This window comes from Capricornis sumatraensis, chromosome 3 (assembly GCF_032405125.1).
Source record: "Capricornis sumatraensis isolate serow.1 chromosome 3, serow.2, whole genome shotgun sequence".
NCBI classification, from domain to species: Eukaryota; Metazoa; Chordata; class Mammalia; order Artiodactyla; family Bovidae; genus Capricornis; species Capricornis sumatraensis.
In genome coordinates, this window is record NC_091071.1 from 56,271,045 (window position 1) to 56,296,960 (window position 25,916).

At 36.7% G+C, this 25,916-nt stretch overlaps 1 protein-coding gene across 1 annotated transcript in view; it reads right to left on the minus strand.

Annotated features, from left to right (window-relative positions):
* The window catches only part of ZNF804A (zinc finger protein 804A), a 347,922-nt gene extending 323,020 nt beyond the window's left edge, over positions 1-24,902 (minus strand). The window contains exon 1 of the mRNA XM_068967017.1: positions 24,792-24,902. Within this exon, the coding sequence (XP_068823118.1) occupies positions 24,792-24,902 (111 nt within the window). The remainder of the gene's footprint in view (positions 1-24,791) is intronic.
* Between the last annotated feature and the right edge of the window lie 1,014 nt (positions 24,903-25,916).

Genomic DNA, 25,916 nt, shown 5'->3' on the forward strand with positions numbered 1-25,916 from the left:
TCCCAGGCTTCCTTATATTCCACCCTAGATTCATACCCCACAGCACACGCTCTCATTCTGCCTGTATTTTTCCTTCATGGCACTTAAGACAGTTTGCAGTAGTAAGTACTATGGACTGAACAGTATTCTTCAAAAAGATACACTGAAGTCCTAACTCTAAGTATCTTCAGTTCAGTTCAGTACAGTTCAGTCACTCAGTCATGTCCGACTGTTGTTACCCCATGAATCACAGCATGCCAGGCCTCCCTGTCCATCACCAACTCCCAGAGTTCACCCAGACTCGTGTCCATTGAGTCCGTGATGCAATCCAGCCATCTGATCCTCTGTCGGCCCCTTCTTCCCCTGCCCCCTATCCCTCCCAGCACCAGAGTCTTTTCCAAAGAGTCAACTCTTTGCATGAGGTGGCCAAAGAACTGGAGTTTCAGCTTTAGCATTATTCCTTCCAAAGAAATTCCAGGGCTGATCTTCAGAATGGACTGGTTGGATCTCCTCGCAGTCCAAGGGACTCTCAAGAGTCTTCTCCAACACCACAGTTCAAAAGCATCAATTCTTCGGCGCTTAGCCTTCTTCACAGTCCAACTCTCTCATCCATACATGACCACTGGAAAAACCATAGCCTTGACTAGAAGGACCTTAGTCGGCAAAGTAATATCTCTGCTTTTGACTATGCTAACTAGGTTGCTCATAACTTTTCTTCCAAGGAGTAAGCGTCTTTTAATTTCATGGGTGCAATCACCATCTCCAGTGATTTTGGAGCTCCCCAAAATAAAGTCTGACACTGTTCCCACTGTTTCCCCATCTATTTGCCATGAAGTGATGGGACCAGATGCCATGATCTTCGTTTTCTGAATGTTGAGCTTTAAGACAACTTTTTCACTCTCCTCTTTCACTTTCATCAAGAGGCTTTTTCATTCCTCTTCACTTTCTGCCATAAGGGTGGTGTCATCTGCCTATCTGGGGTTATTGATATTTCTCCCGGCAATCTTGATTCCACCTTGTGTTTCTTCCAGTCCAGCGTTTCTCATGATGTACTCTGCGTAGAAGTTAAATAAGCAGGGTGACAATATACAGCCTTGACGTACTCCTTTTCCTATTTGGAACCAGCCTGTTGTTCCATGTCCAGGTCTAACTGTTGCTTCCTGACCTGCATACAGGTTTCTCAAGTGACAAGTCTGGTGGTCTGATATTCCCATCTCCTTCAGAATTTTCCACAGTTTATTGTGATGCACACAGTCAAAGGCTTTGGCATAGTCTATAAAGCAGAAATAGATTTTTTTTTCTGGAATTCTCTTGCTTTTTCCATGATTCATCGGATGTTGGCAATTCTATCTCTGGTTCCTCTGCCTTTTCTAAAACCAGCTTGAACATCTGAAAGTTCACAGTTCACGTACTGCTAAAGCCTCTCTTGGAGAATTTTAAGCATTACTTTACTAGCATGTGAGATGAGTGCAATTGTGTGGTAGTTTGAGCATTCTTTGGCATTGCCTTTCTTTGGGATTGGAATGAAAACTCATCTTTTCCAGGCCTGTGGCCACTTCTGAGTTTTCCAAATTTGCTGGCATATTGAGTGTAGCACTTTCACAGCATAATCTTTAAGGATTTGAAATAGCTCAACTGGAATTTCATCACCTCCACTAGCTTTGTTCATAGTGATGCTTTCTAAGGCCCACTTGACTTCACATTACAGGATGTCTGGCTCTAAGTGAGTGATCACACCATTGTGATTATCTGGGCCATGAAGATATTTTTTGTACAGTTCTTCTGTGTTTTCTTGCCACCTATTCTTAATGTTTTCTGCTTCTCTTAGGTCCACACCATTTCTGTCCTTTATTGAGTTCATCTTTGCATGAAATGTTTCCTTGGTATCTCTAATTTTCTTGAAGAGATCTCTAGTCATCCCTTTCTGTTGTTTTCTTCTATTTCTTTGTATTGATCACTGAGGAAGGCTTTCTTATCTCTCCTTGCTCTTCTTTGGAACTCTCCATTCAAATGAGTATATCTTTCCTTTTCTCCTTTGCTTTTCACTTCTCTTCTTTTCACAGCTATTTGTAAAGCCTCCTCAGACAGCCATTTTGCTTTTTTGCATTTTTTTCTTGGGGATAGTCTTGAGACCTGTCTCCTGTACAATGTCACGAACCTCATCCATAGTACGTCAGGCACTCTGCCTATCAGATCTAGTCCCTTAAACCTATTTGTCACTTCCACGGATATAAAGGATTTGATTAGGTCATACCTGAATGGTCTAGTGGTTTTCCCTACTTTCTTCAATTTAAGTCTGAATTTGGCAATAAGGTGTGAAGATATCATGTGAATATGAATATCATGTGAAGATGAAGGTAAATACTGAAGTCCTGCTACCACAATCTAGAGAATACCTAAAGCTACCAGGAGCTAGAAGAGGGAAGGAAGAGCCCCTTCCTAGAGTTCAGAGGAGCACAGCCTTGCCCATATCTTGATTTCTGACTTCTGGCCTCAAACTGTGAGAATAAACTTCTGTTGTTATAAGCCATGCAGTTTGTGGTTCTGTGTTATGGCAGTTCAAGCAACCTAAAATAACACACTTAGTGATCAACACTCACCTTCCCTGCTAGACTGTAAGTTTCATGATGGCAGGAAACTTGTGTACTTTTGCTCACTATTACATTTCTAGCACCTAATCCACAATAGGTACTTATTATTTCACCCACATAAAACACTGGTTTATATTTGGTTTTAATACAAAATATATAAAATGTCAGTGTATTCTGAAAGCAACTTTAACACTAATTTAATAATAGGTGATGTACTATTGAAATTGACATAAAAACAAAAATAAGTTTGATATAGCCCAAACGACTATACTGAGCAACTGTACTTTCACACCATAACATACTATAATATAATATAATAGTGGAGAAGGAAAAAGCAACCCACTCCAGTATTCTTGTCTGGAAAATTTCATGGATAGAGGATCCTGGAGAGCTACCATCCATGGTGTCGCAAAGGAGTCGGACATGACTTAGTGACTAGATATATACAATATAAATCAGTTTTAATAAATAAGGTGAAATTTTATTGAAGGAGAAAGGCAGGTTTTTCATTCAGCATTTTACATATAATTTTAAATTTTAAATTTTAAATTTTAAATATTCAGTGCAAAGTGAGGTTCCTATTGGTATAGAGAACTGATCTCAGTAGGCTCCATTTTTCCAGGTCCTGATGCGGTACTTAGCACATTATAAGGTTCCAGTTTGACTCAATCTCTGATGACTATACAAACAGCATTTTTTAAAAGTACAGTCAGAAAGCTATACATTGTTCTGTGGGGAAAGATTATGTCATAAGAAGAAAGACTGCCTATCTCATGACTTAATATAAATATGAAAATAATGAAAAATAGATTTAAACTACTAACAGTATACTTATTTCCAGATCTGCTATTATTACTGCACTCTATCAGTGAATTTCACATGTGAGAGACAGGCTACCACAGTGAATATGAGCTCTTGCTCTTGAGACAGATTACTTGAATTTCAGTGATACTTTTAAGTTAGATAAAAATCAAAAATACCTTCCAAATAGGGTTGCTGTGAAGATTACTATGTTAATTCAAACAAATTGCTTGGAAATGTGTCTAGAACATACTATGTACAAATTGATGCTCAATTGTAAAACTGCAGGGGGCATCGAAAGTGTGACATTTCATAATGTCCAAGGCAAACAACATTACAGTTTTTCTTTAAAAATGATAGAGTCTTGGCTATTATAAACAGTGCTGTGATGAACATCGGGGTACACCTGTCTCTTTCAATTCTGGTTTCCTTGGTGCATATGCTGGTACGGGGAGGGAGGAGGGTGGGGGTTTCAGGATGGGGAAAACATGTATGCCTGTGATGGATTCATGTTGATGTATGGCAAAACCAATACAATATTGTAAAGTAATTAACCTCCAACTAAAATAAATAAATTTATATTTTAAAAAAATGATACAGTCTTTGGCTATAATAAAATGTTTTATTTCATTCAACTCTTTTTTGTTATACTAATCCAGTCTCTGAATTTGCTTGATAGCACAATCCTATTAACAAAAGACTTTCAAGCTAATATATCAACATAAACATGCATTTCTACACAGAATAAAACAGTATAAAAACATTTTAACTGAGACAATCACAAATATAAAGATTACTTTCCATATTTCCACTTGCTCCCTATAAAGTATAATATATTGTACACTTTCTAGGGTGCATGCCCCCTACTCTATAGACCACTGCATTACACAGTTTTAGAAGCATAGAACCAAGTCTTTATTGCCTTCCACTGTATTAATAGTGAGTGCAGAATCTGATACACAGAGGTAACCAATTGTATTGCAGAAAGATAGAAATAAATGGATATATACATATATACATATATATATATACCCCAGAGAAAATAAATAATTTTTTAAGCATCATACATAATTATCCAGAAACTAAGTTTTAATTAACTAGACAGGAACTCAGTCTTCAAATTCTCAATCCAGTTCTCTTTGACTTATGCCAACTTAACCATCTAAATATACAGATGAAAGATACAATACAATCTATGCAAATATATGGACAATATAATCAGCATTTAATGCAGATGAATGGAAAATAATTTGTTACTGAGACTAATACACAAGTTTATAATGTATTTTACTAGAAAATTATCAGGGTTCTAAATTTCGATCCTAAGGACCTAAATATTTTAAAAAATTATCTGATAGCATTGTTAAAAATAGAAAGAAAATATTTAACCAGAAAGTAGCTTTTCTAAATGATTCTAAGCAAAGTTAGATATAGGAAAAATGTCTGGGAAAATATAACAAAATTTCCAAGAGTATTTTACATGTGTATGTATGATATTTACTTTCTAATTTTCTAAAGTTTCAAAACTAACATAAATTAATAGCAATGTATATTTTTCTGTGTCTATCTATCAATTAACTACCTACTTATGTCCCAGTAATCTATTCATTGTTCTCGATAACAAGAAGTTAAATTTATAGAAAAATAAATCCATTAAAATCCAATATTCAATTGTGAATCAATGACATCTACTTCTTTTTAAATATCTACTATAATTGAAAAATAGTAATCTACCTTTTACCTTGGATTCTGAAATTATAAAAATATCTGTAGGGTGTTAATGTTTATAGCTAATGGAATGGATCAGGTAATTATGACACAACAATAATTCAGCTCTTCTTTATTACATCTCATTTTAATTACTATTTTTCATCTTTTATTTGAAAAATCTTTTCCTATCTCTCCACTTATCTTGTGATACTTTCCTTGAGGATAACTTTCATCAGGCTCAAGCAAGGAGAATAGGTGTGATTTCACACCCTGATGACTAAGCAACTACTAGAGGAGAAAAGGAAAATCATCAGATCATGTTACCACCCTGTTTAATTCATATTTGATGAATAAACACATGAGTACATTTGCCAATTTTTAATGAGAGACAATTGCTAAAATAAAAATCAAATCACTTAGATTCCTCCCTATTGGCAAAATGCAATCTTATTTACACAGACAGTCTTCCTTTCATTGAAAACCATAGCTGTCCCTTCCTCTTTTTTATGAATCAATTTGCAAAAATAGTAATTTTTATCTTTATGAGCCAATTTATTTAATAGAAAATAAAGCAGTGTATTTTACTTTATATTTGTGGAAATCTCTGTCACACAGTTTGTCCCTCTGAATTTATATTAAAGTTACTGAATTCTAATTTCATTGTGTGAAATATTTGGCACACAAAATAGATATGAGGGATTTATAGATAGTAACTTAAGTTATGATTAAATGCAATTATTCTGTTCTTCATATGCTTCTGTCATAGTCTTTAATAGTTTGTAATTTTAATTTATTCAAATAGTATTCACTATTGATCTGTCAAACCTATAAAATCATGTGATATAAAATTAAAATTTATAAAAGCTACAATATTTATTTGCCCAGTAATATTTACTTTGGGAAATGTATATTTAATTTCTAATTTGAGATATTTTTGTTATTAAGTATAGATTTAATATAAACAGTTTAAAGGATAGAATGAAGAACATGTATTTTGCTAGTAATTTCTAAAATTGGCATTGTATACTTAACAGAACTCTCAGTTATAGTATTCTCTGTAAAATGGAAAGGCTTATAGCATTACTATTATAAAAACATATAAGTAGATACCACTTATTGTGATTGTGACTATAAAACAACTTAGGACAAAATTAGACTGAAGCACTCATAAGCTTTCATAATCTCTGTAAAGATCTATAGATTCTCTTCAATTCTTCATAAGTATCACAAAATGGCAGAAATCATGGTACCTGCCTGATTAGAAATCATACGCTTTCTATATTACAAATACATATTTACATAAAATACAACCTTACATATTTACATAAAATATGACCTTACATATTTACACAAAATATTTTGATGTTTTTGAACTGTGGTGTTGAAGAAGACTCTTGGGGGTCCCTTGAACTGCAAGGAAATCGAATCAGTCAATCCTAAAGGAAATCAGTCCTTTAGGACTGATATTCAGTGAAAGGACTGATACTGCAGCTGAAACTCCAATACTTTGACGACCTCATGAGAAGAACTGACTCCTTGGAAAAGACCCTGAAGCTGGGAAAGATTGAAGGCAGGAGGAGAAGGGGATAGATAACAGAGGATGAGATGGTTGGACGGCATCACCAACTCAATGGACATAGTTTGAGCAGGCTCCTGGAGTTTGTGATGGACTGGGAAGCCTGGCATGCTGCAGTCCATTGGGTCGCAAAGAATCAGACATGACTGAGCAACTAAACTGAATAGAACTTATGACCTTACAAGAAATGTGATGCAGGGATTTTATTTTTAGCCATACAGATTTTGTTTCTAGCTTCTGTTTTGTAATGAATTAGATTGACTTCCTTTATTCTCTAGATCCAAAAGTTCCTATATTTTCTCAGCATAAAGACCCCCTTAATCCTTAAAAATATTCCTCATCTCTTCAGATCCCAGGTACTCCAGAATAGCTTGTATCTACATTTAAAGTTTTTATATTGAATACACATACACACACACACACACACACACACACACACACACACACACACACACACACACATACACACACAGAGTTTAGTTAGTCTTGGGTCAAACTGGTGATGATAGAGTAGAAAGTTCTTTACAAATCATACCAAAGGGCTGCTCAACGTCTCCTTTCTGTTCACACATCACAAGGTGCTTTTCTCATTGCCCCTCCCCTTCCCTGTTCCTCTCCTCTGCAGCACAGCCAGCTATTAAGGGAAAATAAATTTAGACGCACCAGCATTTTACCAAAAATATATATTAAAAGGTTTCAGATCTTTTCATTTTCTTGTACTCTCCCTGAAAATAATCTTCTGAGAAAGATGAGAGGATAGCCTACACATTATGAACTGTCTAAAGCTGAAAGCCAACCCTCTACAAATGTGTGCTGCAAAGCCCAGTGATTAGAAAATGTACAGCTTCTCTTATCTTATTTCTATAAAGGAAAAACCCAATAACGTATGCTGGAATACGATGGTGCTCTCTCAGCTATAAATAACTTGCAGATAATTTATCATCTGCTTTAGTTCGAGAACTTTTATTACTCTTAATAGTTAGTAAATAGAAGATTGCAAACACTAAAAATGAACAAAGCTGGGGGAAGAAATTTCAAAGTGAATTGAAAATTTAAAAAATATCCTAAGACCTGAATTTTACTAAAATAATATTTTTAGTAAAAAGTATCTTTTTTTCCTGCCTTGGTGCACTAGGTAATGTATATAGAAACACACCATTTGACACAAATTATTTAGTCTAATTAACTAGTTCTGTTCTGTTACCTATAAGAAGAAAAAGGTACATTAATTTGTCTTCATTGAATACTGCTGCTAAGTTGCTTCAGTTGTGTCTGACTCTGTGTTACCCAGAGATGGCAGCCCAGCAGGCTCCTCCGTCCCTGGGACTCTCCAGGCAAGAACACTGGAGTGGGTTGCCATTTCCTTCTCCAATGCATGAAAGTGAAAACTGAAAATGAAGTCGCTCAGTCGTGCGGACTCTTAGCGACCCCATGGACTGCAGCCTACCAGGCTCCTCCGTCCATGGGATTTTCCAGGCAAGGGTACTGGAGTGGAGTGCCATTGCCTTCTCCTCACTGAACACTAGTGATAAGCAAATGCACAGTAATGCAAATTTTAATTAAAGGTCCAGACATTGGTAACAAAAATAGGAAAACAGAGAGAAGAAAGAATAAACATATTTTTTTAAATAAAGCCACGATGTTTGGGGAAAATAGTTGTGGATTTATATATACATTTCCTAATTCTGAATCTCTATAACTGGCATAGCCATAAATTCTAGAATATAAAAATGAGGTATTCATTATTTCTGTGCTAAACTAAACAAAATGGAACAGACATGGACATATGTATGTTAAATCTTAGTGTTCATATCCACTCTCCATAGTGTTCACAAGACAGCTATGAATTTAAAACAACTCAGAGGACCTTGATAAGTTCTAAAAATTAAATCTTCTCATTTATAAGTCACAATTGTAACAACAGTTAAAGAGTTGCTGAAATAATTAAATGAAATCAAATATTTTAATGAGTGCTCAAAAACTGAAAACTTTCATTAAATGAGTTGATTTCTTCTTAGGACTTGAAAACATGACTTAGATAAGGTTAATCAAAGACACTTAGATGATTTATCAAACTATATTAAATAATTGACAATTACATAGTTGCTATTGTAGAAACTGACTCTGATGGTATCATAATCACATTACAAACAAAATTCTAAACAATGATAAATGGTAATGCCATACATATAAATAATAAGAATACCAAAGTTTATAAATAAAATATGTAATTGAATTTGAATCTCAGAAGTCATTGAGGTATATCATCTGACAATAAGGATGTAATTAGGATATATGATTTTACTTTCCTGGTGGCTCAGACGGAAAAAGCGTCTGCCTACCATGCGGGAGAAAGTGAAAGTGAAAGTGAAGTTGTGTCCGATTCTTTGCGACCCCGTGGACTGTAGACCACCAGGCTCCTCTGTCCATGGGATTCTCCAGGCAAGAATACTGGAGTGGCTTGACATTTCCTTCTCCAGGGGATCTTCCCAACCCAGGGATCAAACCCGGGTCTCCTGCATTTCAGGCAGATGCTTTATCCTCTGACCCAGATTCAATCCCTGGATTGGGAAGATCCCCTGGAGAAGGAAATGGCAACCCACTCCAGTACTCTTGCCTTGAAAATCCCATGGATGGGGAAGCCTGGTGGGCTACAGTCCATGGGGTTGCAAAAAGTCTGACACGACTGAGCGACTTCACTTTCACTTTCTTTCTAGTCTATCAGTGTTAAACCTTTGATATACTTCTCATAAAAGTGCATACTATCACCCTGTATTTCATGTAACTATTTACCTTTACATCTTTTTTATTTTGTAAATTACCTCATGTTTATACATTTACTAGCTCAACCACTTGCTTTGCTACTAAAAACAATAATTTTAAAAAAGCATGAAATTCATTACTACCCTTAATTTCTACATGAAATAATACATTGAAAGCATAGTTGAAAAGGAAATTAGCCAAGTTAACTAAATTGCCTCATGAGGCAGAACCTAGAACTAGACATCTTTTCTGCTTACAACATAGTCTTACATTTTCATCCCTTCTGTAGATGTACTCTACTAAATTTTAAGATTATGTCCTTTAGTTATTTTGTACCTAAACTTTTTTACTAATGTACATTTTTCTTTACAATGAAACAAATGCATTTTTACTAGCTTTCCAAAGGACTACTTGAAGGCAGGGGTAGGATGAAGAAGCGTATTGGGCAGAGAAACTAAGAAAGGACAGAGGAGCACAGGGCCTTGTCTCTCACACTAAGTATGAATGTGTGACATCTAAGCATCCTTCTGGAACAAGACCATTGATACCAAACCAGATGCGGTTTATTCTAGGACAGTGAAAGTCATCTGTGGCTCTTAGGAAAGCTAGATTCCTGGACCTCACCACTGATATTAAGATTTAGTAGTTATGAAGTGAAGTCCAGGATGTTATTTTCCAAATCTTCAGGTGATAATATTGCTATTGTAGAAACTGACTCTGATGGTATCATAATCACATTACAAACAAAATTCTAAACAATGATAAATGGTAATGCCATATATATAAATAATAAGAATACCAAAGTTTATAAATAAAATATGTAATTGAATTTGAATCTCAGAAGTCATTGAGGTATATCATCTGACAATAAGGATGTAATTAGGATATATGATTTTACTTTCCTGTAAAGTAAAGTACTTTATTTTATGATCACCTAGTTTGGTATCTGTATGCTACAGGTCTTCAGTTTTCCTGCAAAGGATAAAACAGGTGATTCACTCATAGGCCATATATAAATGCTGAATTTTATAATCAATTATCTGGCCTATCTTTCATTGGACTCCCTAAAGCACCTATACTCTCTTTTATTTGGCATCTCTCATGTTCTGTCTGAAAAGCAGAAATCCATGTATTGGCTTTGGAAAGGAGGAAAAACATCTCTTCTTTAAGTATCAACAATGGTAAAAACAATAACTTTGATTATGTGCCAGTCACTGAACCAGAGAATTCCCTTATATTATTTTACCCTTAAAACAGTCCTGTTCACATGTACCCATTTTAAAGCATCTCATCAGAAATTATATATAATTTATGCAATATGGTTAAAATAGTGAAGTCGCTCAGTCATGTCCCACTCTTTGCAACCTCATGGACTGTAGACTGCCAGGCTCCTCTGTTTATGGGATTTTCCAGTCAAGTGGGTTGCCATTTCCTTCTCCAGAGGATCTTCCCAACCCAGGGATTGAACCTGGGCTTCCTACATTGCAGGCAGACACTTTACCATCTTAGCAACCAGGGAAACCCATGGTTAAAACAACACTTGCTATACATCAGAAGCTAGATGAATTACAACTTCTGTTATTTTTAGGTATAGACTTAGTTATAGAAACAGAGGTTAAATAACTGGCCCAGGTTACATACCCAGAATTTAAACAAAGGTGTCACTACTTCCTGGGATTATCCCAGGCAAACCAGAATAACAATTAAACATTCTATAATAATTATTTTTTAAAAAAGGAAGGAGAATGATCAGAAGCAGAGGAGAGAGTGAAACACTGTCGAAATGCTCTAGATGTAAAACCCAGCAAAATGTTTCACATCATCAGGAAAAAAAAAAAAACCTGCAGTTCTACAGTTGTCCTAATTCTAGTCAGGTTTTTCCCAGCTAAAAATAACCAAAATTAACTCATTAAATGAAGCATAAGATACATTTATTGGAAGACTATTAGGTAGCTGACAGATTCAAAGGTGACCCTGTTAGAGGAGGCTTGTTGAGGAACCAAAACTGGCAATGTTTGGGCAAAATTCTGCCACTAAAATAGCTTGGAACACTGCAGCTGGATCTTCAGCCCCAGGAACTTTTCACAGACGAGGCTTGGCTGGAGTGTGGCCACTGGAAACACACTGTGGCTCCCTTCTCCTCTTCATCTACTGAAGCTGCCTCAAGCGATCTCCCCTGGACCCTGTGCCTCTGCATTCTCCTGCCTCTGAATAGCCCTTCTTCCATGATGCAGCTAAACTCAAACTGCCAAAAGGTGGGGAGAAAGAATAACTACATCCATTTTATTACTGCATATTCTTATTGTTGATCCCATATCACTGTTGTTGAAAAATAGCAAAGCAGAACATTAAATACATCTGTAGGTAACATTCTCATAAGAACCAACAGATCCTAAAGCAAAGTGGGTGTCAAGCCAGGGTGGACAATGAAGAAACAATCCAGGCCGATTCCTGTCACTCTAAATGTTTCTCTGTTTAGCAGGATAACCATATAGATTATCATCCAAGTCAGAATAATTCTAAGAGTTAAAGGCAGTGCCTTACCAGCACAACAATCTAAACTGGGATAATGCCAGGCAAATCTGAATGTACCATCATTTAATTGTTTAAACTGATATACATTCATATATTAGCTTATATTCTTCTTTATTGCCTAAGAAGAACTAATGATCTTTCTTTCCCTTCCTTCCTTACCTTTTCCTTTCTTTCTCCATCCTTTCTCTCTTTTTCTTTCTCTGTCTCTCTCTCCTCCCTTTCTTTGTGTCTGCGTATGGGTGTATTCAGTGGTGTGCAACTCGCCACCCCATGGGCTATAGCCCACCAGTCAGGCTCCTCTGTCCATGGAATTTTCCAGGCAAGTATACTGGAGCAGGTTGCCATTTCCTTCTCCAGGGAATCTTCCCAACCCAGGGATCAAACCTGTGTCTTTTGCATCTCTTACACTGGCAAGTGGATTCCTTATCACTGCACCACGTGGGAAGCCATCTCTCTCTATTTATTTTTAATTCCGAGGATTGTGGCCATCCAGTGGAACGCTGGCCATTAATTTGCTTCAGATTTCTCAAAATCTTTCCAGTATTATTTTCAGATCTCTGATATTATATCTGGTGGCTGAGGTGGGGGGAAGGGGAGTTCTCAATTGCTTTTCAAGTAAATCATCATTTTGCTGTCTGGATCTGGCCAGAAGTGCTAGTAGAATTTTATGTGCTGCCTGAGAAACAGACATGCAGACAGCCTGAAACTGGAAAAATAATATGCTCTCTGTTCATCTAGAAAACAATGAGAGTGTAGCAAGAGAGGAATTAGAGAGAAAGAGAGAAGGAAGGAGGCAGGAGAGCTGTTAGAGGGGTAGACAGAGAGAGAGCAGGTGTGTGCTTGATTTTACTGTGTGTGAACATGTCTATTTCGCCTGTGTCCAAGAACAGATATTCTACTTATTTTATGCAAGGTACTGAGAGAAAAGAGATGAATTTCTCACAAGACCTATAGTTTCTATACCTGACATAATTGTATTGGCACTTTATTAATAAATCAAAATAGTTGGTATATTTAATGCCTATAAGGTGAATAATTACTCATAGTATCGCATATATACAGAGAAGGCAATGGCACCCCATTCCAGTACTCTTGCCTGGAAAATCCCGTGCACGGAGGAGCCTGGTAGGCTACAGTCCATGAGGTTGCTAAGAGTCGGACACGACTGAGAGACTTCACTTTCACTTTTCACTTTCATGCATTGGAGAAGGAAATGGCAACCCCTCCAGTATTCTTGCCTGGAGAATCCCAGGTTCGGGGGAGCCTGGCAGGCTGCCATCTATGGGGTCGCAGAGTCTGACACGACTGAAGCGACTTAGCAGCAGCATAGCATATATAAACTGAATTATTGATACAGTATTTTAATTAAAATAATTTAACATTATAAGTAAACAATAATCTCTGTAGTTTTTTTCCTTACATCATCAAATCATGCTTACAGCTATGTTAGGCACTGTACAAAGAGGATCAATCTGTTTTGATTCACTATTATTATTACTATGACTATTATTTAGGTCATGAACCCTTTCTGTGGAATAATAGGCTAACAGATTGTCTTAAATGTGGCTCTTCAGGACAACAATATGTAACAGGCAACATCTGAAATTTTATTAATATTATTCTACCTAAAAAAAAAAAAAGCAAAAACCTTGGAAGTTTTTGAGTAGCAGCACATATCATAGTATCAACTCCTCTAAATCTTGATCCATAAAAAATGCATCTTTCATGTTGTATCAATAATTTCACAATGATTAGTAACACAAGCAGAACAGTTTGTGTTATTTCAGGCAATGTATACGTTTCCCCTAGGAAACCTAATCCCAATTTCTATGGAGGAAACTCCATTAAATTTTAGTAAAACTGGGAAACTTGAGTCTCATATATTTTTAACTATTCTCTAATATCATGTGTCAATCATGAAATTAATGGTTAGATTTCACAATTTCACATATTTTTTATATTGTGTTATAGCTATTTTTCTTTTAACAAATAATGGTCATCACAGTCCACTTTCCTTTTGCTTAATAATGCAGTCCCTGAAAATGTCAATCAAATTTAATTACAAATTAACTATAACAACTAATTGTAAGATAACTAAGACATAAATGGGGTATTAAGAATCATAAATCTAGTAGGTTGGAGGTACTTAGAAGAAACCAAAAATATCAAATTCAAGAATAAAAACTGACACTTTCACAGCCAAGAGTGATAATATAATAGGCCATGGTTAGACATCAAGGCTATGCTAGCTCCATATTACTACATGTTATCTCATGTGACTGAAGTAGAGAATGGCCAAGAATAATTATTTGAGGAAGTACACAAATAAACTATATAGCAAATACATCATATCTGTTTTGCATTTCTGTACTAACTTGTCGGTTGGTAAAATTTTAAAGTGACTTTTGGTTAATAAACTGTGATAACCCTATAGCTGACAAATTTATTAATGCATGATTATTTGCTATGCCTGTCCATATGAGCAAGAGGAAATGTTATGTCTCCCCCTAGTGTAAATATTAACTTTGTAACACCAGAAGTGTAGTGATCCAAGACACTGCAAAGGAATCACAGCTACTGAAATTATTGAAGAGAGTTAAAAGAAATGTCAAGCTTTTCTTAAGAACCAGCATCCTAGGAGTACAAAATATAAGTTTCATGTACTTTATGAGCCAAAGGAATCTCTTATATCTAAAGTGTTCATAAGATTTTCATTTCTTTATCTACTGGAATATTTACAGCCCAATCCATTTTTAAGGGAGATTTTGTGACTCTTGGGGTGAAGATAAATATGTAAGAAATGTCATGGATAAACAGGGATAAAAAAGAAATCTTGATACTATTCAATACTAAAACTGTCCAAATTATGTAAATTTATACATACTGAGGGGCTCAGTTGACAAAGAATCCACCTGCAATGCAGGAGACCCCGGTTCAATTCCTAGGTCTGGAAGATCCCCTGGAAAAGGGATACACACTAGCCACTCCAGTATTCTTGGGCTTCCCTTGTGGCTCAGCTGGTAAAGAAACTGCCTGCAATGTGGGAGACCTGGGTTCTATCCCTGGGTTGGGAAGAATCCCTGGAGAAGGGAAAGGCTACCAACTCCAGTATTCTGGCCTTAGAGAAGTCCATGGACAAAGAGTCGGACATGACTGAGCAATTTTCACTTCACTTCCCTTCATACATACTGAATTGAATAGATGAGATTCTAGATATGAATGTTCTAGTATGAAATATTGTCAACAGCCGACCTCATTTATTGGGAGTTTATTAGCGTCAAACCTTGAGTGAATTACTTTACTTGCTTCATCTCATTTGATATGTAAATCTGTTTCCTAGGTAGGCATTGATATTAATATCATCTCTCTTATTTAAGGATCATGTAACTGATGGAGAGGTGAACTTTACCAAAATTATATAGCTAGTGACAGGTTGTGGAAGATTTATCTTTTCTGATCAGTTACCTCTTTTTTATTATTATTATTAACATAACACTTATTTTCTTGAGCTTAGTAATGTGCCTGGCTTAATTAATACTGTTTCCATTCTTTCCTGTATTTGAGTGGTCCTATAACACTTCTTCAGCCCAAGAGATATAAGCAAATACTCTTGAGTAGGACATCTTTAAAAAAAACAATATTCAACTTTTCATCTGTCCTCTTTACTCATTTTTTCTACCTTAGAATGTAAATGGCTGGAGCACTAAACACCTTACAAATGAAGGGAAAAATACAAATAAAATCAGGGTCTTTAGTCTTGATATTCTTAAGCCACTTTATATCAAAATATACATAGTTTCATATTTTAAGTATATTAAAATTTTTATATAAAATGCTATATAGGTACAAAGTTGATATTTGGGATTCTGGTTACTAAAAGTCTTACTCTCTATTAATTGATAGAGGAGTCTATTTAGGATCTGAGCCCAGGTCCATCTGGTTATAAAGTATGCTTTCAACCAGCATATTTCCCCTGATATGCTTGGAGGCCACTATATCATGTCATTTGAGACCCTTTCATTAAACAAGGAGAGAATTCCATATTATATCCCATCTTCCTGTCTTTGTTCAAATCTCTCATCATTAATCCCTTCTTTCTCTGTAATTGGTCTCACTTCCTCCTCTATTACTTATTGTTCAAAACTCTTGCTTTTCCATAATTCAATGAGTTTGGCAACTTTTGAAATTCCCTCTAAACAAAATTTGCTTGTTTCACATCAAATTCTTTAGGTGTTTCCTATCTGAAGGACAAAAACAAGGCGATTTGGCTAGGGTAACCTTGAATCACTGTTAATGCACTGACCTTCCCCAAGCCCCTACTCCCAGGGGCTGAATATGGAAGGAAATTTGTGCAGTAGAACTAACAATGCCCCTCTGACATGATAATCCAACAAAAGTCAGGAGAAAGATCTGAAGCTCAGAATAGGGCTGTGTATAATTCAGATGGTAAAGAATCTGCCTGCAATATGGGAGAGAACCGGGATTTGATCTCTAGTGTGGGAAGATTTCCTGGAGGGGGGCGGAGGGACACTGCAATCCACTCCAGTATTCTTGCCTAGAGAAATCTCCATGGACAGAGGAGCCCAGCAGGCTACAGCCCATGAGGGTTTGCAAAGAATCAGACACTTCTGAGTGACTAAGCACGCACATAATTCAGTCTTAAAGGGGGCATCCAAGTTGCCCAAGAACTCTTGATTTCCTCCCACAGGATTTCTCCTCTGTCCTGGTTCACCACACCACTGTTAATTACTACCTGCACTGGGATTATCAGAACCCATTTTAAACTACCCTGTATTTCTAATAATATCAGTTGCCACAAGAATCCCAGAATTCCCAAATTTTTCTTCATTTCCTGGACTTCAATCTCCACTGGATTATGTTACATCCTCTTTTATGACAAAATTCTCTATATCATTACATTTCTTAAAACATTTGGATTGTGTCTTGAATTCAGAAGGGTACCTTATCAATGAAATCTCTATAGCTTCAGAGTTTTCACTGAAGTTTCACTTCACCATTTTGCTCCCACTGAAGTTTGTCTCTCTTGAAAATCCTTTCTTCTGAATCTCTCTCAAGAGACAGATGACTGTTTATCTCCAAGAGTCCTCCTAAGGAAGTGCCAGCACAAGATAATATTGTCCACACTCCAGCTTGGTAATCTTCAATCATTCTCCTCCCTTCCCTCATCCCTAAAACTCCCCAGCTTTGGAATTCATTTCCATGAAATGCTCCTCTGATGGTCTTGCCTTGCAACCATCCATGTCATATTTGAGAAAGGAAAGAGCAGCCCCTGGGAAATGTCAGGCACACTTGTCTAGTTCCAAAAGTAAGGTATGGTTCTGTGATCAAACATACACAGGCTCACAGTCCACTAATACCAGACAAGGTCACTGATGAGTACAAAGTTAAGTAGGAAAAAACAAGACCACTTTGCAATCGTGTTTGGGGACAGACAAAAACAAACACACTGTTTTTGTTATGAAACATCCCCATCTGTCAGCCAAAACAAGCAAAAGCTGCTTCCTTACCAACTACAGCTTTACCCTAACTCTGTTCCTCTTGCCTATTAGAGAAAAAGCATTAAGACAACCAATCACAGAACTGGCCCTTCATTCTCACAGAACAACCCAGAATAAAACAGTATTTTAATAAACTTCAGAAAAGCACCTTACACAATCCCCAAACCTACAAAATTCGCCCATATTCCCTCTTCATGAGATGTATCAAGTTTGCCCTTGGAGTGCAGTTCATCTTGTTCCAACAAGGACCAGTATGCAGTATGTCCTGCTTGGTTCAACTAGTGTGATGTACTGGTAGTTTCTGGCTGGTAGTATATTTTTCATGAAGACTTTTTTTTTTTTTAATAAAACTTAAGTTCTTCATTACACAGCCACCCATTAAAGGCAACTTTCTTAAATTTAGGTTACCAAAATGTATACTTTTGATACTAAGTTTAAAAATACTTTCTCATTTAAAGATGGCCTGATTTCTTAATGTACAATAAATGCATGTATGATTAGTTATTGAAGTTGAACAGATAAGAATATATTTTACAATTTTATAAAGGTTTATGGGAAAAGGCAGGCTTCCTTGATAGCTCATTTGGTAAAAAGCTCAGTTGGTCTCCAGCCTGCAGTGCAGGAAACCCTGGTTCGATTCCTGGGTCAGGAAGATCCACTGGAGAAGGGATAGGCTACCCACTCCAATATTCTTGGGCTTCCCTTGTGGCTCAGCTGGTAAAGAATCTGCCTACAATGCAGGAGACCTGGGTTCCATCCCTGGGTTGGGAAGATCCCCTGGAGAAGGAAATGGCAACCCACTCCAGTATTACTGCCTGGAGAATCCCATGGACAGAGGAGCTGGTGTGTCACAGTCTATGGGCTCACAAAGGGTCAGACACACCTGAGCAATTAATTCTTTTACTTCACTTCACTCTGGATGACACCTAAAACCAGTCATCACACTTAGCATAGATCATTTTTCTAAAGCTATGTAAGTAAAGAGTGTTTTCTTACTATTTGAATATAGCATTGTCATCATAAACATTTAATACATTAAATGTACTTACACTTAGGAAAGTATATAACTTTTTTCTAATGGTGCCAAACCATTATGAAGGAGTCCAGAGTACTATATCAGGTAATGGACTCTGCTATTTTGACAACTAGGATTGAGTTTTAATTATTTATTATCCCACTTTATCTTATACTGTTTAGGAAGTATAGTGTAATACATTTATAAAATTAATGAAACTTTGCCAGTTGAAAACATAATCACAATATTGTATGCATGCTAAGAATTTTCTCAGAAGCAAAGGATAATTTAGATGAGTTAAAACAGATCAAATGGTTTCAGGCTAAGATTTTAGAGAACAGAATTAATAAAATTATTAACTTTGTGGTCTGAGCCACCAGGGAAACCCCAAGAATACTGGAGGGGTAGATTCAAGTCTCCCGCATTGCAGGCAGATTATTTACTGTCTGAGTCACCAGGGAAGCCCAATATTGTAATTAGCAGTATGAAAAAGTGACAGATATAAATAATTTTGCTATGAATTGTGGCTTCAGCATACTACAGGTTAAAAAGATTACTTTTTCTTTCTCTCTGGAAGGATTACTCAAACTCTTTATATACAACAACTGCCTTCAATAATAATATCTCAGGTAAATAAGTTCACTGGAGAAAATTATTTCAACCCTGTATTATGATTACATTTATTAAAAAGTATGATTTCTTCTATACGTAATACAGAATACTTTCAAAAACCATTTTCTAAGTATACTATATGACTTAAACATGCTTATCAAAAGTATAAGTTAAAGAATAAAATTATATTCAAAATTAATTTTTTTAAAAAACCGAAAACAACACAAATTACCAAAAACACCAGTGGTCCAAGTGAAAGTTTGCCTAGATATATGATCTGGAAAATACTGTAAAGCAGTCCAGCCAATATATAGTAAACAGACAGAAAGATGAATATGTGGAAAACTTTTCAGAAGACTCCTGTCTACCTAAAAGTTGGTACCATGAAGGGCAGAATGACGAAAATGTTTCTGTCTACCCTTATGTAAAATTTGGTTCTCAGACTAAACAAGGGATGGAAAATTCAAGTGCCTTCATTGATCAGGACTGTATAATTAGATAAATAAACTTATAAACAGTAAAAACAAAAATAGTATAAACAGTAGCAAACTGTGAAGTGTATTCCTCTTTGAATGGTATTTAAGCTCAAATATGTTAAAATACAGTGCATACTCAAGAAACTACTTCTGCCACCTGAATGTGGTCCTGCATACAACTATCTGAAACCTCTGGATTAGTGGTCTCCAAAACTTTTGCTGTATTTTCAGCAAAAAAGTAGTAACAGTCATCAATGAACTAGAAAATACTGGTGCATAACAGAGAAGTTATGTCACAGGATAGCGTGTCACTATTTGAATTTCAACTATCAAAAATAACTTATAGAATATTTGATAAACCAAAAAGGACATGTTGGAATCATGGCTATTACTTGACAACATTTGTCTTAAAATACTGCTTACATTTTTTAATAGGTTATAATATCAATATTTCAATCTTATTTTCCTCACTCCAATAATGTGTTCTGAAAATGCACGTGCTGTAAAGCTCTGCTGGAATAAAAAACAAGTATGACAAGGAATATATGACATCTTAAGTGCAGAAAAGTGAGACACAAGATGGTCTTTGACTCTCAATGCATGATAGTGTAAAAGAAACTTGGAAAAAATATATAACTGACTATACAACTAAGTCTATAGTGTGGGGAAGTTTAGTCATTTATTATTCACCCTAATCCACCTTCATTCTTGACTATTCTTGAGGATATTAACCTAACAATGATAACGTCTCAGTAGCATAAATTTAACAACTTGTTTCTTTAGTCTTAGGCACAATCCTAAATGTGCCACATAAATGGGTTTTAGTGAGTGGAGAAACCTTTTCAATTATAAACTGTAGGAGATACAGAAACATGTAAGGGAATGACATAATACTATTATAATGATAATGAGAGCAAGTTCATATAGTATATTTCAAAGACCTATCTAATTTTAGTGAGTTCTTGTATACACAAAAGAAAAATCCAAGAAATTTTTCATACTTTCAAAATGAATATATACAAAAATATCTTGAGTAACAAGAACATATAAACTTGTCAAAATCTGTGAATATTTTTCAACACATTCAAAATGAACAGGCACATACATGAATACATCTTAACACAATATTTAGTGCATAATGCTTAGCACGGATCCTGTAGTGCCTAGACTAGTGCTTTGCAATTAAAGCATCTCAGTAAATCTGAATGAACTAAATAACAATATGTTTAGAAATGATTAATAAGTCAATACATCTTTTCTTAACAAACCTGGTACTAAATATTTTGGAAATGGAGGACAGCCTTCAGAAGCAAGGTTTAGGCAAGACAAAAATTATCCATGTTCACAAGAAATAAACAAGAAATAAAATAAATTTGAATTCAAACTATTCTGTGAGTCTGGTACTATTTATTCACACCTAAAGAGAAGTGGAAAAGAAGAATGTCCTCAAACAATAGATGACACCAATACCTCTTTATCAGTATGGAGATTATGGCACCAATTGCTATAAATTCTCTAATTTAGCATAAAAATTATGAAGAAAATTTGTCTAGAGTCAGGAAATCTGAATTATAATAATGACTCACTTTTTGACCTCAAATCAGCACTTCTTTTTTCTGAATTTAATAGTCTTTACACAGACATAAAACTCTGGGGAAATAAAAAAATGCTGGCAACTGACAATGCAATAAACAAATTAGTAATGATTTCCAAAGTTCCACAAACTCCAAATTCCATAATAAAAGTGATTACATACATATGTAAATTCTTTTTTAAACTGTTTTTTAATATTTTGTATTACAATTTTTAAATAATTAGGGCAAAAAAACTTTTGTGGATCAATTGTAAAATATAAATATAAGAGAATGTCTTTATCCAATAAACAAATGCATACACAATGGTGGTTTGGGATAATCTAAGTAAAAACAATGAGAATACATGATGCTAAACTTTATTCACTGTTATTAAACCACATAACTTATTTAGACATATTCTGGAACACTAATAAAATATTACCTAATTTTTTATTCCATGGAATTAAAGCTATATCGCAGATATGATACTGTTTACAACAGAAATCATCACAAGTAGAGTGACCTTTGTCTTTGAACATAAGACCTTGCAAAATGGAGATTTGTGTATTTTCAGTTAACTGTGAAGAGAAGTATATTTAAAGGCTCAGGAATAGGGTCAAGGTTAACAGGCTTAGTCATTAAGTATCCTCAAAAATGTATTGTGTGAGTGACATAATATGACCTTTGGAAAGGTCTCTACATTTTTATAATCTCCTCAGTATGAATATGAATTCTGGATTTAGGACTAAAGCAATTAATTAATGTCATTAAACATTGAGTTTTATTCTGTAAGTAACTTTATAGATAACTTCTAATTCATGAAAGAACACTGTATCAACAATTACAGCCTATCTTAAATCAGTTCAATAATTTTAAAGACTATAAAATGTTTTAAAAATATGAATTTAAAAAATATTTGGAATATCCATTTGCTTTCCAGTGGCTGAAAATAATTGGAATTTCTTTGGAAAAAAAAAATCCCTAAATGGATTTTACATTTTAAGTAAAAATTTTTTTTCCTGAAATAGGAAAAAAAATCTTGAGATATTATTAAAATTCTTTAAACCTAACAAATTTTAAAATGCAAAAGTGTGATGATGTTTTTAAAGGCAAAGTTCACAATATGTTAAAATCAAATAGGCAAAAAAAGTAAAAAAGATCTCATAACTTCACTTTATGACATGACAATAGAAATCCTTACATTAAAATTGTGGAACATATATATTTGTAAGATAATATTTGTGTTTCTTATTAAGGTTGTTATTTCTAATAAGTCTCAGGTTCAGTTTTCTGTTTTTAGCTTGTAGTAAGTTTTAATTTATAATAAGCTCTCATAGCATCTTACTTGCTGTAAAGAATACAGTTTTTGATAAGTATAGAAAAGTATTTAATTTAAAAATTCATTTATGAATATATTTAGAATCTCTTCTATTATAAAAACAGGTTTGAGTCTCATTCTCTTCAATAACAAATCATCAAAAGACACAGAAAGCAAACATGACATATATTACTTTTTAAATTAATATTTTCAATTATGGAGGAACCATATATGAAAATCTACATCATTTCAGTCAGTATAAATCTCTTGCACAGGAAACACAAACTTGGGCAGTTTGTAAGCACAATGTTGAAGGATTAGCTACGAAGTTCACATAATTTTTTTTTTACTATAAATAAGAGAAATATGATAGGCCTATTTCTAAGCCTTTTTAACGGAATTTGTTGCTTCTGACATTTGCATATATTTAGATTTATTCCTCTAATTTAGATAGCTTCATTTAAACATCTATCTTAATTTGAAGAGAAAACAGGCAGGTCTACACTTTAACCTATCTTTTGTCAACATGAGTGATAAAGAACTAATCAACTTCAAACATACAACAAATATCAGCCTAATCAAGTTCAATCATTGTTGGAAGCCCAAAGTTGACTTAAGAATCAAGATTATGGAATTTTAACAAGTTGAGTTTTGGCAAATATTTTTTTTTTCCCCATGAACTTTATTTCCTGGTTTTATTACCTACACCATTATTATAATTATGGAGATGAGATTTTGTTGAATAACTCTGTCTTTTCTTACAAGTGAAACATGACTTAAAAAACAAACCAGTGCATACTTTCTTCAAAACAAAGTGTTTCCCCCCTAAAAAAATTACCTTTACATATTGTTGAGTTCTCTGAGTCTAGCCAAAACATTTTCCACCATTCCCTCAGCCTGTGCCTATTGCTTTGTATAGTACTCTACTGGAAGACCACAGAAGAGTATTTTCTTTGATCAACAACAGTAAACAATCTTATCCAGATAAGAATAAAAGCAATAAACCAACTCTGTTTCTTTATGTCTTAAATGAGCTGAGACGAAGGTATCCAAGAGATTTCAAGGGAGAAAAGAAAATAATCAAATAAATCACATCAATGTCAGAATTCACTTAAAACTTCAGAAGAGAACTTTTCATTCTTGGAAAACACATGCACAGCACATTTTTTAAAAATTATGTAGAATATTTTAAGATATATAAAGAAATGCAAGTTAAGAATACTCTACTTTTGGACTAATTGAGTCTGTCCTTACACTTCTCTACTTATTCAGGGCTAAGCAATCATCACTTTGTATAGTGGGGGTGGGGGGTGTTGCTTGCTAAAGGAACCAGACTTTAGTGATGCATATATTTGCATACTATCACCTCACTCTGGCTCTACTCTGCCTTACTAAGCCTAATAAGTCTTCCCTCCTAATAAGCCTTCCCTATACTTCCTTTTTTTTATTTATTGAAATGCATACTTCTCAGGAGATACGAGGACTTGCGAATCAGTTCTGCAAGGAGGTTTTGTAGCTAAGAGGGAATGGGAAAGGAAAAAATAAGAGCTGTGGTCCTGAACTATCTTAATGCTCAGCACATTTCTCACCAATCAGGAGTCCTTTTCATCCTAGAATGCTGAAAAAAGCAGCTCTGTGGTCCAGTGAGAACCTTCCAGGACTGCACGAGCTGTGTCTGGCACGTTTTTCCTTTTTGGCTCTGATTGTGTCAGAATGCTCACCGCACACACTTATCTTCAACCTCTTTTGAGTCAATAGCTTAAAGTTGATGGCCTGGGGTTCTGTAGTCACTCTGTTAAGCTTTGTACTGACAACTTCTCACTACAGAAGTTTGCTGCCAGTCCTTCTAGAGACAGCCTGAACACAAACTCCTGACACCATCACTCAATCCTGCCACTTGCCCCGGGCCACCAGTCACATGGCTCTCTGCCTCCATAAAGACATCCACATCCTTAATCACCTTCAGCTTCCTAAGCCGACGGAGGTTATAGGGTCACTTGGGGTTAGGGTTATTTCCGTTTCTTTCTTAAAAGAGGTCCGGTTAACACAATTTGCATCAAATAAGGAGAAACTGTGGTAATTTTCACCGGTGCAAATGAGGTGGAGAGTCCGGAGCGTTGGGGGAAGCGTAAACCAAAGCCTTGGATCACAGCTTCCCTGAGATTCCTGCCTTTTTCTACACCAAATTCTCACCCCACGCCCACAAGATAAAGAAACGAATATACTGTAAACCAGACTGAACAGCGACACCCCAAAGCCTCACAGTAACCTCAATCCTCTAAATGCCCTCTTAAAAAGGAAAGAGAGGAGAGAAGCGATTACCAGAGTTTTGTTCCCGTTCTTGCTGAGAGGGCCCCGGAAAACTCCCTTGATGTTGCGAAAGTGTCCGTTGCTGAGATGCGTGGAGCTGATGACAATGTAGTAACACTCCATGGGGCAGCCGCCGCCTCCTCCGCCGCAGCCGCCGCTTCCATGCACCCCGCGCCCGCCGCCGCAGCGTGCCGGGGCCCGGGAGGGTGGGTGAGGGACCCGCTGGGAGGGCGAACCGCCGCCTCTCTCGCACGCCCTCCGGAGACAGGCTCACTACGCGCTTCTGCCCTGCGCGCCGAGGCTCCTCCGCCTCTGCATGCTCGCCGCGCTCTCCCTAGCAGGCTCTTTTGCTCGCCTAATTTCGCCTAAGGGCGATGCGCCCCGCGGGAGGATCCCGGGCTGGGAGGGGCCGGACAGCCGGAGAGGAGCCCAGCGCGAGTTAGTGCCGGCCGCGCGGCCGAGCGAAGCCGGGCAGCGGGAGCCGCCCGAGCGGCAGCGGCGGCGGCGGCGGCAGCAGCATCCCCGGCGCTCGGCGCCCGCACTCGGAGTTGCTGCTGCTGGCAGGCATGAGTGTTATATTGAGCGGCGTTGCCGGTCCATTGCACTGAGCCAATGGCAGGGAGCCACTGGGCTGATACTGAGAGCTGTCAAAGGAGTACATCTGTCACCCGCGGCCTCCCCCCCGCACTCCCCCGCCGCCGCCGCCGCCGCCGGGACCCACGGCCGCGCCGGGCCGGGCACGAGTGGGAGCGCGCGGCGAGCGGGCCGCCCCCCGCGCGGCGCCGCGGCGGCAGAGGGCCAGGGACGCGACGGGCACCGCGGGCGGGCGGCAGAGCGGCCCGCGACCGAGAAGTGGGAGACTCATCTAAGGTGGGGGCGGAGGGGAGAATGTGGAGACACACATTTCTTGCTTAGCAGTCGGGGAAGGGGGGAGGACACGATAAGGGGGATAAATAAATTAATAATTCAGGATGAAAAGCCAACCGCTTCCAACTGCCGCGTTTCCAGGCAGGTGCCAGCAGCTGCTTCTCTCTTGCGATAGTTGCTACCCATTTGGGTTTGGCTTATTTGATTTTATTTGGTTTTTAATGTGGTTTTTAGGATGGAAACTGAATCCTTTTGAGTCTTAAGAGAAAG